This window comes from Lemur catta, chromosome 9, assembly GCF_020740605.2.
Source record: "Lemur catta isolate mLemCat1 chromosome 9, mLemCat1.pri, whole genome shotgun sequence".
NCBI classification, from domain to species: domain Eukaryota; kingdom Metazoa; phylum Chordata; class Mammalia; order Primates; family Lemuridae; genus Lemur; species Lemur catta.
This window is the reverse complement of record NC_059136.1, coordinates 85,969,209-85,985,761: the sequence shown is the minus strand read 5'-3', so window position 1 is coordinate 85,985,761 and position 16,553 is coordinate 85,969,209. Positions and strand designations below refer to the sequence as shown.

Here is a 16,553-nt window from a genome sequence, read left to right as displayed (position 1 = left end):
AGGCTGGGGACCATTTGTCTTGGCACACATCACTGAGTTTTGCTTCCTTCTCCTCCCTGTCCTGCTCCCAGTATCATGTGGGAAACGACCAGAGTGAGAAATACAAGAAAGCAGTGCATCAATAAGCAGGAAGGGGACACTGTACACTTGGATACCATGAGTGATATCCCCCAGAATGCATTTCAGGCTAAGCAGTTTTGAAAGGAAAGCAGTTCTCATTACATAATGCAATTTGAAGGAATTTTCTTCTGCCAATTTGTTCCTCAAAAATATCTCTCCAAGTAGAGAATTCTTGTACCTTTTGGGTAGCTGTAGTTAACTGAATGTATATATCACCACCTGTGAAGTCAAAGGTGGGTGGCTAACCATGAGTGATTTCTACTAACCCCTAATGATCTGGAATCAACCCTAAGGGGAAACCATTCAGCCACCCTCCCCACAAATCCAGTGCAAGGAGTGAGGAGATCAAAGCGGATTCGGAGTTCTGAATTAACCCAGGCAGCCTGGTGGCTATTTCTTCTGTCCATACAACACACTGTTGAGCTCACTCCACTGTCATCACCACGTCCTCTGACTAACAGTGTACGTACTTTTTAAAAATAAAATTTAGAGAACAATCAACTATTTCAATGAGTGACAAGCGTCCTGTAGACTAATAATAGGCCATGAGCTGTTAGTTTATATAAGGCTAAACCCTGCAGGTGTTAAGGGTGGCATTGTTTCATCTGGATTTATTGTGAGATAATAATGAAAGTAACATTTGTGTTGAGTTAGGAAAGGGGACTTTCCCAGAGCTAGCAGAAGGTGGGCCACCTGATATGTCACTACCTATATTTTCAAAGGGGAGAAGGCCCAGGGGAAGGCCAACCGTGTAAACGATATCAGAGCCTTTCCTGTGCAGACGGGCCAAGGCGGGGGCAGGGAGAGGAACACTTAATCACCAAAGGGCAAAGGAAAGGTGCAGGAGAAACAGCAAAGGGAAGGATAAAAAGGCAGGGAAGTGAGAGGTTGGCTTTGCCAATAAAGGCAAACTTCACTGTCTTCATTCTTTTGCCTTGGGTGGGTCCAGTTTATTTTCTGTCAACAGTGCGTAAACAAACAGAAGGTATGTACCAAGGTGTTTTCGTTATGCGTTGCCATACAGCTTAGAAGGAGTAATGCAGTGACACTAAAAGGCCCACAAGTGATTCTCAAGAAAAATAAAGCTGTATTTGCTCACCATTTTACATATTTGACTTCCTTACGAAAGGAGCTTCATTCCAAAGTGAAATACGAGAAAGCAGGTGACTTCAAAGCACAGCAGTGACCACACATTTATTTTATGATTACATAGTCAGAACTGAGTTTCTCTTGGTGTACTTTCTACTCTGCTTTATTTTATTAAAAAGCTATTTAGACAAAAGAGGCAAAAGACTAGTTGAACTACTTCTACCAGCAAGAATTATGCCAAAAATTTTATCCTAAATAAAAATTATTCTCTGTTCCCAACGAACATATTCCTGTTCCCAAAGAGAATAGGAAAACATGATCCCTCCTCCCAAAACAAAACTAAACTAAATTCAGGAGGGGGTAAGCAGATCAGAATAACCTGTGGGCATCTTTTTTCAAACCACACATACTCTCTGTGTCTTCGGATAAACCCTCCTAAAGAAACTACAAGCCCTTCCCCTCCCACCACCAGGAGGCAGTGCCAGAGGGAACCACTGTTGCTGATTGTGCTACACCAGCGGTCCCCAACCTTTTCGGCACCAGGGACCAGTTTCATGGAAGACAATTTTTCCGTGGACCAGAGGGTGCTGGGAATCTGACAGGAGGCGGAGGTGAGGTGGTGATGCGAGTGATAGGGAGCAGCTGTAAATACAGATGAAGCTTTGCTCACTGGCCTGCCGCTCACCTCCTGCTGTGTGGCCCGGTTCCTAACAGGACACGGACCGGTACCGGTCTGCGGGCCAGGCACTGGGGACCACAGTGCTACCCCATATCTCTCACATATGCTAAGAAAAGCCTAAGAACCACAGCTCCAGAAGAAAGGATGCCTCTCGAAAGTGGTTAATCCACCACTCATCTGCGGCTATCAACATAGGAATACAATGTCAGATGTCATTGTAAATGGCCACAATCCAAAAGAAACCAAAAAAGAAAAATCAAAAACATAATGACATAATAATGTTCACTTTGGGTAATTAATAATAGCAGCATTAATTGCCAGTCAGCCAAGCCAGGACAGTGATGATGATGATTTCTGATTACTGTTAAAGGTAACAATCAAAATATAAAATTATGAGATTGATTCTCTAGGCTTTTAGAAAAGTCACTAAAAAAGGGACAGAAGGATGCTCCCTCTGCCAGCAGAGGGCTCATAACCTAAGTACAATAAATGAAAGCAACAACCCACCAGTGGCTGTACCATCAATGCAGAAATCTAGAGACTACATTAACTTGAGAAAATCAAATTCTTCACTTACCATTTGTTAGTCTATCAAAGAGAAAGATATCAAAATTCCAATTTCCAACTTTTTCCAGCATACACTGAAATGAAAACCAAACATTCCCACTGTAATTTAATTTCAATAACATTCTGTCTTTTGTAGAAAGTCCATAGAGAAGTTAATGAAAATGGAAAGTGACTGATTTACTTTTTAAAATCTCAAGTATTATTCCCCTTTTAATCACAACTTTTTAAATTGGCTCCAAACAATGTCCAAAGGGATAAACTCCATTTGAAAAATGAAATATTATTTTGTTTTTCTATTAATGAACATGCAGGTAAGGTTAGTGTTTCTTTCTCAACTTATTCCTATAGTCTTACAAACTTTCAAGAATTCTAATCTAACTTAATATCACAGAAATGTAGTTTATGTGCTGCCTGTTCTTGAAGCCAGATTTTAAAGATCTAGTAAAAATAAGTTACAATAACTACTGAGTACTTACTACACTGCCAGTACGGTTATACGTACTTTTCTCACTCTTTTACTGCTCACACCAACACTATCAAGCAGGTATTATTTTCAATCCTCATTCTATTTGCCTGGGGAAACAAGCAAAAGGTAACTAACTTGGTCAAGAAAATGATAGAACTGGGATCTGAAATCAGGCAGTCTGATTCTGGAACCTAGGGACCATGCTTATTCATTTTTAATTTTTAAAAACATTTCCAACTTGTTGATATTCATATTCTTTAATTAATAAAATTTACTACATAAACTTTTAGGGAGCTATATACTTCAGTCAAGTTCATAAATCCTACAAAGACCTGAAAAAACAAATATTTTTAAACCACATATTATTATTTTTTTATTAGAGATGGGGGTCTCACTATGTTGCCCTGGGTGATGTTGAACTCCTGACCTCAAGTGATCCTCCCGCCTCAGCTTCCCAAAGTGCTGGGATTACAGGTGTGAGCCACTGTGCCTCGCTACACCATACATTCTTAACCTGAACATTTTGTGGACTTTTTCAAGAAAAAACTTTTATTTCTATCCAAAAGTTCACTGTTGTATACATCTATGAATAAACTGACATGAACACTGACATGAACTAGTAAGATACTAGTAGAGAATGTTGATTATGATAGTACTCATAGCAACCAGTGATACACACAGATCAATATTCTCATTCTAAAATGCAGAACATGTAAGGTTTTGAAAACATAAAGTAAAAAGTATGAACACTTCCCACTGATTTCTTTTATCACACAGGGAAGCAATTTTTTTCACTTTAATGTAATTGTAAAGAAGGTACCCTAGCCTTCTCTCTACAACTTACAAATTTGTCTACACAAACTTAAAAATCTGGCCTGTAAATATTAAGTCAAAGCATAATTTAAGATACATTAAAAATTTAAGATTATTTAAAATCCTCATTTGGTCAAAAACAAGCTCATTGAATCTTGACTTTCATTAAGGCATTTCTTTTAAATTATATAAAGATGAAGAAGTAAAAATGGTCACAATTATCGGGTTTAATTAAGATATGTCTCTCTTTGATGCAAAACACTATGAAAACCCATTGGACTGAAAATCATGAGACCAAACTTCCAGTGTTGGGTGTAGCTCTAACCAGCGGGGGGAGCTCAAACAAGGTGCTGTGCTCTCCAGCCCTTAGTTTCCTTCTTGATAGAATACAGACATTATCAGATCAGGTAATCTCTAATATTCTTCCTAGCATGCAGATCCTGCGAGATCTTACACTTTAATGTTGTAGTGATCTACTTGTTACTTAACGTTATAACAATAAATGTTTCTTTAATTATTTCAGAAATTTCCCTTGCTCTGTAATACTAATTATAAATGAACAGCTTCTCTAAAATTTAAAAAAAAACCTATAAAAATGGGCTCCATTGCTTTTCACAGATCAAAAAAAGCTCTATAAATCATTTTAATATGAGGAAAAAAGGCTTGAGTAAACTTGTCAAAAAATTAATGTTTTCTTAAAAAAGCTATACACACCTTGGCTTGTCCATTATAATCATCATCTAAAATGTTCAGAGAATTTGAAACGGTAGTACCACGAAAAAAGCGTGAAGATCTAAGATACCGCTGGAAACTTAGTAACCTTCTGATATTCCTTGCAGAGACAGACACTTCTATTTCAGATTGAGCTGAAATAAAAGGAGTAAAAGGTGAGTACAGCAAGTCAAAACTGTACATATGCTATCTTTCTTTGCAATACCCCTTTCAGTTATGTACATTAAATTTTAAATAAATTTTAATAAATAACAACAAAATAATAAATAAATAAATTTAAATTAAAAATTTAAGTCAACTTTTAAATATTTATTAAATCATTGTACCACATTTCTAGGAGAAAAGAGGTACTACTTTATTTCTATTTTCAATTAAAAAAATAAGGATGAAAGGATAAATGGCCAATTTTGACAGGATTTAGAAAGCTAATGAAGAGTGTGACTGGATTTATAATCAGTTTTTTTTAACTTCCAAGAACTATCATTTCAGTACATTATATAAACGTGGAGCAAAACACAAAAAAATCTAGTTTCAAACTACCTGAAAAGCCAGGTCCTATGTTACGTATGAGTATTTTTTTTTTAATTTTTCAATCATCCAGCCCAAAATGTCACACATATGAGATTTTAATAATTATACAACTAACACATTTCAAATCCCAATAAGGTATCATTTCAAATATTTCCTGAAGATAATTTTGTATAGAAGAAAAGGAGAAGGAATGGGGAACAAAGTGGTTTATATATCCTAAGAGTTCTAAAGAATAGGGATAAAAATTCCGTAAGGCAAGACACTCTGGAAAGAGATGTGGTTCCACATTGCAGACTGGTATGTTCTCTTTCAGTGAGTCTAACACAACCATTTTTTCCCTCTAGTATTAGATTAACCAAAGTTTCTTTGATTAGGCACCAGATGAAATAACAGAGTTGGGTTAAAAGCTATCGTGTAAGGAACATACATTATCAAAATCAAACTAAATTCAGCAAAATGTTCATAATATGAAACATGAGAATTAAGACTAAGGATCAACTAATGATCATCTCTCTTCTTAACTTCCATTAATTTAGACTCACCAGGTGGAATGGCAGGTAATCAAACATATTCTCTCCTGTGTGTCCCATCACTCACTCTCCTATTAACCTCTATCACCCCGTGTTTCCTTACCCACAAAATAATGCCAACAAATCTAATTCAAAGGGTGCTGGATTAAATGCAATAACGTATACACAAGTCAGATACACAGCAGGTATTAAGTAAATGGTAGAATGTAGATGATAAAGCTGATGTTGCTCTCACTGCTTGAAGGTATACTTCCAGGTAACTATCCTACATTCCAAATCTTCTCATGTTGCTCTAAATAAAAGCATTCAATGGTTCCTCCTCATCTTAATATGAACTCCATCTCCGTAGCCTGGAAGATAAGCCTTCATGTTCCAGGTTCTGGTTCCCTCCAGACTAGACTCAGGTGCCACCTTTCCTGGGAGAAACATCTGAATGCACACTCCCCTCTTCTTGAAGAAATGGGAGGCACCTCTTCTGGGTTCTCAAAGCTCCCTGTGCATTCATCTGCTATAGTACTTCTTATAATTGCTGATTTATCTGTCTCCTTCAACAAATGATGACCTTCAATATAGACATAAACTACTTCTTTTCACCTCTGTATTCTGAAGGCTAACAGTAGTGCCAGGTATATAGTAGGTATTTATAAAGTATATTGAATAAATGCATACTGTCCTTAAAATACCTGATGAGCTCTGAGGTTCCCACATACTCAAATAAACTGGAAGAAAAATAATGCACACTGTTATGTGATTTACCTCTCCCATTTTTCATTCTAGTGAGTGTAAAATGCAGAATATCTGAAACAACTGTGGAGTTAAATTTCTGATCATCAATGTAACTTACTGTATACAAAGGACTAGAACCAAAATAGTAAAAACCATTAATATCAAGTGATTATGTTTAAACGAGAATTAGTCTCTTTGAAGAAATGAGCATAGATGAAATTCTACCCTTTAAACATCTAAAGCAAGGTTCCAAGTGCCTTGTAAAAAGTATCTCATTTGGTCATCAACAACCTCAAAAGATAGCCGTCCTCCTCTACACATGAGAATAATGAACATACAAGAAATTAAGTAATTTTCCCAAGGTCGCATAGCTAATACAGGGTGATACCTGGATTAAAAAACACAGGTCTGTTTACAAAGCCTGTATCTCCACTAATATTCATAAGGTTTTTCAAAAATTATTATTATATTTCTACAGTATTGCTGTTTACTGCTTATTATAAAAATTCTGTGTACATAATTATTCGAAATAGTCCTTACTTCACATGAAGGTATATATACAAAAAGAAACACAGAAGAGAAAAAGCTAATCCACAGAAATGTAAATATATAATGGACCCTTCTCCTTTCATTACTAGAAAAGAGTAGATCTGGAAGAGACAGAATGGAATGGCACGAACATCTGGGAAGGAGATAAGACCTAATTTATATAATGCTAGCACCACCACCTCTGTGTTTGTAAGTCACTTTACAGTTTTACAAAAGTATGTTCACATCACTACCCCGTTTACTAATCACTACAATCCTGTGAAGAAGGCAAAGATTCTCATCTCCATTTTACAAACAGAACCTTAGAAACCAAGGTAAAAATGCAATACAATTAACTCATTAGAGCCAAGGCACTTAGAAAACTTCTAGAAAATAATATAGAACACATATATTAGAAAACTTCTAGAAAATAATATAGAACACATATACTCTATTCATTACGGAAAAGCAACTTAAAAAAGAATTCAAAGTCATGAGTACAACTTTATGAGCATTCCCTTTGATTTATGTTAAATTACACGCAAAGGGCAACAATTTTATTACTGGCAATTAGATTGCATTATGTGTGTACGTACTAATAGTAAGATCACTGCTTTCAAATTACATATCCAAATGAAGGCATCCTTAAAGTAAATCTGAGAACTGCATAAAGTCCAAAAAATGAATTAACCTCATTTGAGGGGAAAACCCCAACACTTCAATCCACTGTGCCAAGTACCTCTATCACCACGGCAGGATTCACACTGTCAATGGTTAAGTAAATTTGCACTGTCTGGGAGCCAGGGCCCCATCCATGAAATCATCATTGTATCCTCCCTGCCTAGCAGTTACGTTCTGGGTGCTTTCTGACAAATCATAATCTCCTAATGTCTCATTTTCCTTAAATGGAAAAAAAAAAAAAGCATGTCTGTTTCCTGTTTCAGAGAGCCCTGAAGTTAGGCCTCATTATCAAGAATTCTGCTTTGACCATGTTAAGCTGAGAATGAGTATTAGACATAGACTTAAGGGGAAATGCTCACTCATCATAGGAACCCAATGCCGTCCAGCAAGACTAATCTCATAAATAAATTTACGCAACAGAAAAAGAAACAGGCCTTCACTTAATGATATATTAATAGAACCGGTCTTAACAATTACTGAGTATCTCACAGACAAACTAAGACAGGACAGAGAACCTGTCTAGATGACATGGCAGATCACTGAAGTGTTTTCTTCACTTAAGAAGCCTATACCTGACAAGATTATATTCTGGAAAAGACAGAAAATCCCATGAGCCCTTGCAGAGATGCCAACTGAAATTACCTCAACGCTTTGTCTAAGATTTAATATAGGACCAGAATTTGGGAGGATGTACGGTTTGATCTTTTTCATCAATCTAATTTTGGAATATGTAATGCATTCACATGTTTTAAAAACAGAAAGGAAGGAGGGAGGGAGAGAGGGAAGAAAACAACAGTGAAAAACTTCACCTCCATTTCTATCCTCCATCCAACCAACTCCCAAGCCCCCCCACCAAGAAAAGATTTTAGTATATCCCTCCTGAGTTTTAAAAATCAAATATATGGAAACATCATCATATATTATTTTTCTACCTCTTTTACATAAGTGGCAGCACATTTTACAACCTGTTCTGCATCTTGCTTTTTAATTCATCTTGGACTTCTCTATCAGTACATAGAGCCCTTCCTCATTCTTTTATAAGGTTGTAAAGTATCCTACCATATGGTTGAATCATAATCTGTTTAGCCAGTCCTCTATTGAAGTGCATTGCTATAGTTTTACAGTTTCCAAAACTACCCATTTTGCTAAATATTCTTATATTCCTACTACTTATTTGCTAGCTTTAGGTACCATCCTTTTATTTTCAGTCATCACACATGAGGAAGTCACTCTATATGCCATCTTCTTTCTCCATTCCTCTTCCAATATTGTCAGTTATCAGAACATGGGTTTCTTCCTTTCACTCTAATCTCCACTTGCATCTTAGGTTTAGCTCTATAAATTAAATATTGCCAATATTGCAAGTCCTTTTACCTTAGTTTCCCCAGTTATCTGTTTGCTTATGTTCATCCTCTACTAGTTTCCCCAAGAAGGGCCCAAAAACAATATTATCTCACAGGAATATATCTCACTCACAATATGTTCTTGAATGTTCAAAACATTTTTCGGTAGTCTTTGTACTTGAAGGACAACTTTACTGAATGTAAAATTTTTGGGTCTCATTTTCCTTGCTTGAATTTATTTGAGGGTATTGGTTTACTGACTTCTGGCATTGAGAGTTGCAAAATCCGAGACAAACTTGTTATTTTCTCCTTTATAAGTTACTAGGTCTTTTTGTATGGCATCCACAGTTATCTCTTTATTTTTAAAGCCCAGTGACTTTACTAAGATCTATCTCACTATTATCCATTCTGGGTGATTTTCCCCTGGTATGCTCTTTCAATACGCAAACTTAAATCATCTGTTATTTCCACAAAGTCTTCTTGAGTTATATCTCTAAATATTTATTCTGTTCCACTATTTTAGCTTTATTTATTCAAAGACTCTAAACTCTGTTAAAACACCTTTATCTGTCTTCTATATCTTACTTTCTCTCCAACTTTTTTTAACTATTTGTTTTCTTTGCTCTTCTCATTTCTATCCACTATATTCATTACACTGTTTAGCACAGATTTAGAAACAAGGCTGTCACCCAGGCTGGAGTACAGTGGCTTGACCATAGTTCACTGCAGCCTCAGATTCCTGGGCTCAAGGGATACTTCTGCCTCAGCCTCCCAAGTAACTATGACTACAGGTGCATGCCACTATGCCTGGCTAATTTTTCTTTTATTTTGTAGAGACGGGGTCTTGCTATGTTTCCTAGGCTGTTTTCAAACTCCTGGCCTCAAGCGATCCTGCCACCTTGGTCTTCCAAAGTGCTGGGATTACAGGTGCGAGCCACTGCACCCAACTTATTTCCTGATTACATGTTTCAACTCCTTTTTGTTGTCCTGTTGTCTCTTCTCCAAGCTCTTAAATTTGTACTTCATGATGAAACTACTGCTTCTTTTAGTTTTCTAAGTGAATGATAAAAAATTTAGTCACAATGTTTGTCAGTTCTATGGCAGCGTTTTTCCATTAAGTCCTCTTTAATCATTAAGTTCTGCTGCTTTCTTCCACTGTTTTGCTTAAATAAATTATCTAATGTGGCAGTTTCTTTTTTCAACAGAGTCATTATTGAATGGGCTGAATTTTCCTGGACCAGTTCTCTTAATGCGTATGGAAGGAAGGCCTTGGGGGCAGAAAAGCCCTCTGGGCTTCCTTCAATCCCTAAACGCCTCTCTAAGACCTGGTGCGGTGGCTCATGCCTGTAATCCTAGCACACTGGGAGGCCAAGGTTGGATTGCTTGAGGTCAGGAGTTTGAGGCCACAGGAATTTCTCCTTCTCTGTCAAAGAGACAGACTGCTTCTTACAAACATACCTCTGCTGTTTCTCTAGACCAAATTGGGCCCGGAGGACTGCACGTAACATTGGTCAACCCCATAGCCTAGGCCAGATATGGCAAGTAAAATACTCAGCTTTGTACTGGAGGGTAACACCCCACCACCACTACCACTGTCACCTTTTAAAATTATTAAGACTTCTTTGTGGCCTAATAATATATGGTCTATTCTTGAGAATGTTCCATGTGCACTTGAGAAGAATATGTGTTCTGCTATTGAATGGAGCAACTGTATGTGTCTGTTAGCTCTAATTGGATTATGGTGTTCCTTAAGCCCTCTATTTCCTTATTAATCTTCTGTTTGGTTTGTTCTATTCATTACTGAAAGGGGGGTATTAAAGTCTCCATTATTGTAGAATTGTTTCTTTCTCTCCTCAATTCTGTCAAATTTTGCTTCGTATATTTTGGAGATCTGTTCTTAAGTGTGTATATGCTTATAATTTTTATATCTTTGTGCTAGATTGAAACTTTCCTCAACATATAATGTCCTTCTTTATCTCTCATAACCTTTTTATAACTTAAAGTCTATTTTGTCTGCTAATAATATGGCCACCCCGTTTCTCTTTTAGATACTATTTGTATGGTATATCCCTCCTCATTCTTTGACTTTCAACCTCTGTGCTCTTATATCTACATTGAGTCTCTTCTACACAGCATACAGTGTCTTTTCACCCATTCTGCCCATCTCTGCCTTTAAAGAGAAAAATTTAATCCATTGACATTTAATACGATTACTAATAAAGAGGGATTTATTATACTTCTGCCACTTTGCTCTTTGTTTTCTGTATGTCTTATATGTTTTGTTTCTTAATTCTTCCATTACTGCCTTTTTAAATTTTAGTTGATTTGTTTAATGTACCATTTTGATTCCTTTCTTTCCTATTTTGTGTATTTTTATTTTTATTTTATTTATTTATTTTTTTGAGACAGAGTCTCACTCTGTTGCCCGGGCTAGAGTGCCGTGGCATCAGCCTAGTTCACAGCAACCTCAAACACTTGGGCTCAAGCAATCCTACTGCCTCAGCCTCCTGAGTAGCTGGGACTACAGGTATGTGCCATCATGCCCGGCTAATTTTTTCTATATATTTTTAGTTGTCCGGTTAATTTCTTTCTATTTTTCAGTAGAGACAGGGTCTCACTCTTGCTCAGGCTGGTCTTGAACTCCTGACCTCGAGCGATCCTCCCACCTCGGCCTCCCAGAGTGCTAGGATTACAGGCGTGAGCCACCGCGCCTGGCCTGTTTTGTATATTTTTAAATTTTCTTAGTGGTTACGTTGGGGATTACAATTAACATCTTAAAATTATAATGACCTACTTTGAATAATACTCACTTAATTTCAATAGCAAACACTCTGCTCCTGTGCTTCTCTATCCTTCCCCCTTTATACTGTTATTGTTGCAGATTACATCTTCGTAAACGTGTGGCCATTAATATAGATATAATTATTATACACATTTGTCTTTGACATCATATAGAAAAAAAGAAGAGCTACAAACCAAAAATACAACAGTAGTGGTCTTTATGTTTACCTGTGTAGTTACCTTTACCAGTGTTCTTTATTTCTTCCTTATGGCTTTGGGTAACTGCCTAGTATCTTCTCATTTCAGTCTACAGAACTACTTTCAGTATTTCTTACAGGACAGGTCTACTGACAATGAACTCCCTCAGCTTTTGTTTGTCTCAAAATGTGTTAAATTCTCCTTCATTCTCCAAGGATAGTTTTGCCAAATATAGAATTCTTGATTGACAAGTTTTTTTGCTTATGTTTTCCAGGATTCTTAATATGTCATTCCACTGCCTTCTGGCCTCCAAGGTGCCTCATGAAAAAATCAGCTGTTAATTCTTATTGAGGATCCCTTGTATGAGATGAGTTACTTCCCTCTTGCTTTCAAAATTCTCTCTGGGTTCCAGCAATTTGATTATTATATGCCTTGGTGTGGATCTCTGAGTTTATCCTGCCTAGAGTTCACTGAGTTTCTTGGATATGTACATTCATGTCTTCATCAGATTTGGGAAATTTATTTCTTCAAGTATTTTTTCTGCCCCTTGCTCTTTCTGAGCTCCAGTGATTCATATATTGGTACACTTGATGTTGCCCCACCAGTCTCTCAGGCTCTGTTCACTTTTCTTCATTCTTTCTACTCCTCAGCATAGATCATTGCAATTGTCTTACCTTCAAGTTTGCAGATCCCGTCTTCTGCCTGTTCAAATCTTCTGCTGAACCCCTCTACAAATTTTTCATTTCAGTTATACTTTTCAGTTCCAGAATTTATTTGGTTGCTTTTTATAATTTCTCTCTTTTTAATGAGATTCTCACTTTGTTCATACATTGTTCTCCTTATTTCTTTTAGTTCTTTCTCCAAGTTTTCCTTTACCTCATTGAACATATTTAAGATAGTTACATCTTTGAGTAGTAATGCCAACGTGTGGGCTTCCTCAGGGACGGTTTCTATCAAATTCTTTTTTCCTATTGGGCCACATTTCCCGGTTTCTTTGTAGGTTTTATAGTTTTATTGTTGTTGTTGTTGTTGTTGAGAATTAGACATTCTGAGTCTTACACTGGAGCAGCTCAGGAAACCTGATTCTTTCATTCCTCCAGGATTGCCTGTTTTTGCTTGTTGTATGCTGAAGCCATCCATTTTATAACTTTACCAAACTTATTTTGCCTTTGCTTGTCTATTCACCTTTGTCTATTTGCCTCTGTCTATTCACCTTTGTCTATTCCTTGCATGTAGTCACTAAAGTTTATGTTCTATTATCTCTGCAGTAAGCAAGTGATGTGATACAGATTTCCTTAAATGCCTGACTCCAAAATGGGGGTGAGTGGGTGGGGAGAGGTACTGTCTCTTTAAATCTCCTGATAAAATCCACCCGCCCCCCCAACTAGGGGAAGCTGCTACAGCCAAGAGGGCCAAAACCAAGGAAAACATCTGCACCAGTCCCTCAGCAATCCACACGACTGACCAATCAATACACATGTCTCCAAATTTATGGAGAACAAGGCCCCCACTGCCTGCCCTGGCCTTAGCCAGATACTCCGGGTGTATGGGGCCATATCCCACAGGCCGCGGGGCTGAGGAACAGGGGATGGTCACGGGTTCACCCACACTGCCCCCTTGCCAAACGACAGGAGCCTTTCCTTTCATCAAGCACTCCCCTGGTTTTTATAAGCATCCAAATCAGGGCCCAGAGTCCTGAAATAGTTGATTCTGGTCATTTTTTCCAGTTTGATGGTTGTTTCAGTAGACAGACCAACCCCTGGAGCCTCTTACTCTGCCATTTTGGGTGACATGCACCCCTTTCCTTTAAAAAGTGTTTTTCCTGGACCTTTCTGGGATTAGCCACTCCCTCGGCCTAGGTTTGAGAATGGAGAAAAGTTGCCAGGGAGGGATTAAGTGTCCAGAAACAACTACTGCTAACACTCTGGCACTCTAGATATTTTTCTACATGTACATGTGTGTATATAATTTTCTTTCATACAAGAACATTCACAGTATGTTTTCTTTTTCACTTACTTTTTCACATGGCTATCTTTTCATATCAATAAATGCACTCATATGTGACATCATTTTTACTAGCCATGTATTATTCCAAGGCATGAAATTATCATAGTTCACTTAATCTTTTTGCTGTTAAATTGTTTTGAACTTTTATTTTTCTTACATAGAATTCCCTAATAAATGTCCTTATTACTAAATCTTTGTACACAGCCTAACTGATGCCCTTAGAATAAATCCTTAGAAGTAGAACAAGTAATAGGAACACATTTCAATGGTGTTTAAAATGCATGCCAAAATAGAGAGTAACTTTTCTAAAAGAAAATTAGAGAGGTTTCCAGAACTGTCCTAGAATAGCTTCCAAAATATGATCTAAGAAAAGGGATCAGGAACTATAAATCAAGTATAAAATATGATGAGATCATTTTAAGATTATTGGAAATTTTTAGTTTCTTCATGTTTGCTTTCCCCCATCCCTCCCCACAAAGACATACTGTTTCCCTATAGAGACCAGACATAAAGTTCTTCTATTGAAGAAGCCTATAGACTTATTTTATAGGTCAACAAAGAAGGGTACAGCTGGGAAGCCTGTATCCAGCTTCTCTGTCAGCCTGGTTAGAGAGGAACTTGAGTAAACAAGCAAATAGAGGCCACTGTAGAGGGAAAAGGATATCAAGCTGAATAATTTATATCACTTAGGAATATATAAAAGAGGATACATGGGGAACTGGCAACAAGAAAGAGTGACTGTGAGAATTTAACTAGTACTTTCATTCAAACAATTACTAAAAAGCTCACCCCCTGGCCATATTACACAGAACCTGACCGTGTTACCAATATTCTCATGAGCTCATTCTGTAACGTGAGACAAGTCATTATTTATTTCATAGCATAATACACAATAGATTAAACTTGTCTTTATTAAAGCTCAGCTTCCATCAAGCTTGGACTATTTATTTTAAGTCCCAGGCTTGTTCTAGTTTACATGGTTACCTACATTCCAATCCAGCTTAGAAAGCCAACAGGGCTCAGTGAATTAATCAAGTTACTATTAAAGAGCAGTTGGCTTTGCTGGTTCCTTTCTAAAATATCACATTACCTCACTATGTGACCACGAACAAACTAATCAGCCTCCACCAAAACTAAATGGACATTGTTACTTAACGATCGTGGATATTACTTCCAGTCATCCATTCTTAGCTTCTCGAAGCCAAATAATAAGATGTGGGATAGAGGCAAATTTAAAAGATATATTTTTCTCTTGCTTTTCCCTCCTCTTAGAAAGTAGACAGGAAATATAGGCCCTAGGTCAAAGAAACAAAAGGCCTGGAGAGCCAACACATCCTGAGCAGTGCTGCTCCTAACTCTTCCACAGACTCTTCTCCATCATCCAAAGCGCATGACAAAAGATGCCTTTCACAGAAAGGCATTAGTTACTACTCAAAAGGTCTTTAACAGAAAAGCTTTGGGATCTTGAGACCCGACCACTACTTGCGTTAGAGGTCCACAAGGGGGAGCCCTGCAGTCACTATATCTGCCGCCTTAAAAATCATACCTGTGTATGCAATCGTGAATTATCCTTGGAGATTATTGTTAAAAAAAATTTTTTTTTATAAATTCAATGCTATAAAGTTTTAACTCTAGTCTAGGGCAAGGTCATGTTGGATGGTGATGGAATAAAAAAATCTGAAGACATTCTATATTCTAACCTTCCCCTTCTTTCTCTTAGGTTTCCTCAAAAAGAACAGGAACCATATCTAAAAGCCTGTTGTTAACACTGAGTAATTAAATTTATCCTACATCTTGGGGACAAGTTTTCTGAGAAGAATTTTTACATTTAGCATGCACGGATAAGTGAGGAATAAATCAAGTAGGTGCTTACAGCAACGGTCGTTAATAGAGCAGCACGTGCTGAGATGGAAAGGCAGGACGGCACCGTGCACAGAGACATGGGCTTAGGAGTTAGCCATATCTGAGCTTGAATCCCAACTCTGCCACTTGTACTAGTTTTGTGACATTAAGCAAGTTAAATAAGGTCTCTGATCCTCAGTTTCTTCATCTGTAAAACAGGCCTCACAGGACTGTTGTAAGGATTAAATGAGATAACACACACAACATATCCTGCACATTTTGGGCAAAGAATATGCACTTAAAATTAATGAATATACTTATCATTATAAATATAAAATATTTTTAAACATTTCATAGTATTCCTTTTAACAAAACCAGATTTATTTTTCATGACAGCATAACTTCATCCTGAAAACCTCTGCATACTTATATACTGTAGAAATAAATGTGTATATTTAAAATATTTCAAAATATGCATATAGTCTCATTAATCTGGAATGAATATAAGTCTAAACTCAGTATAAATTGGATAAATAAATTAACTACTCATAATCTAAAATGAGACCAATGTTAATGAAAATAAAATGTATAATCAGTATTTTTTCCCTTAAGCAATTCTTACAACTTTAGTTTGCAAAATTCGATGTCCACTTCGAAAGAATTTAATAAAATAGGAGCTATAAAACTCTGTAAAAAGATTACTCTCTTGTTATAGCTTATGCATTTTCACTCTTCAGAGCTGGGATATAGGATATGTTGGATCCCTTTTATACTTAAACTCAGGCCTTAAACTTAGCTCCTAATTCATTAAATCATTAATTCCCTTAATAAAGTGAGCTGAGAAAGAAACAAAGAAAAAAAAAAAGAAAGTACACAAGGCCTTAATGCAGCACTTCCTTCAAAACTTAAAATACAAAATA

General features: G+C 36.9%; 1 protein-coding gene across 4 annotated transcripts in view; it reads right to left on the bottom strand.

Annotated features, from left to right (window-relative positions):
* The window catches only part of PDE7A (phosphodiesterase 7A), a 115,287-nt gene that overhangs the window by 23,310 nt on the left and 75,424 nt on the right, over positions 1-16,553 (bottom strand). For all 4 annotated transcript variants that reach the window (XR_006737149.1, XR_006737150.1, XM_045560583.1 and 1 more), the window contains exons 4-5: positions 4,449-4,600; positions 2,466-2,529 (exon numbers count right to left, since the gene is read on the bottom strand). Coding sequence is in view for 2 of the 4 variants with exons in the window: in XM_045560583.1 (XP_045416539.1) it covers positions 2,466-2,529; positions 4,449-4,600 (216 nt within the window). In the remaining 2 variants the exon portion in view is untranslated. The remainder of the gene's footprint in view (positions 1-2,465; positions 2,530-4,448; positions 4,601-16,553) is intronic.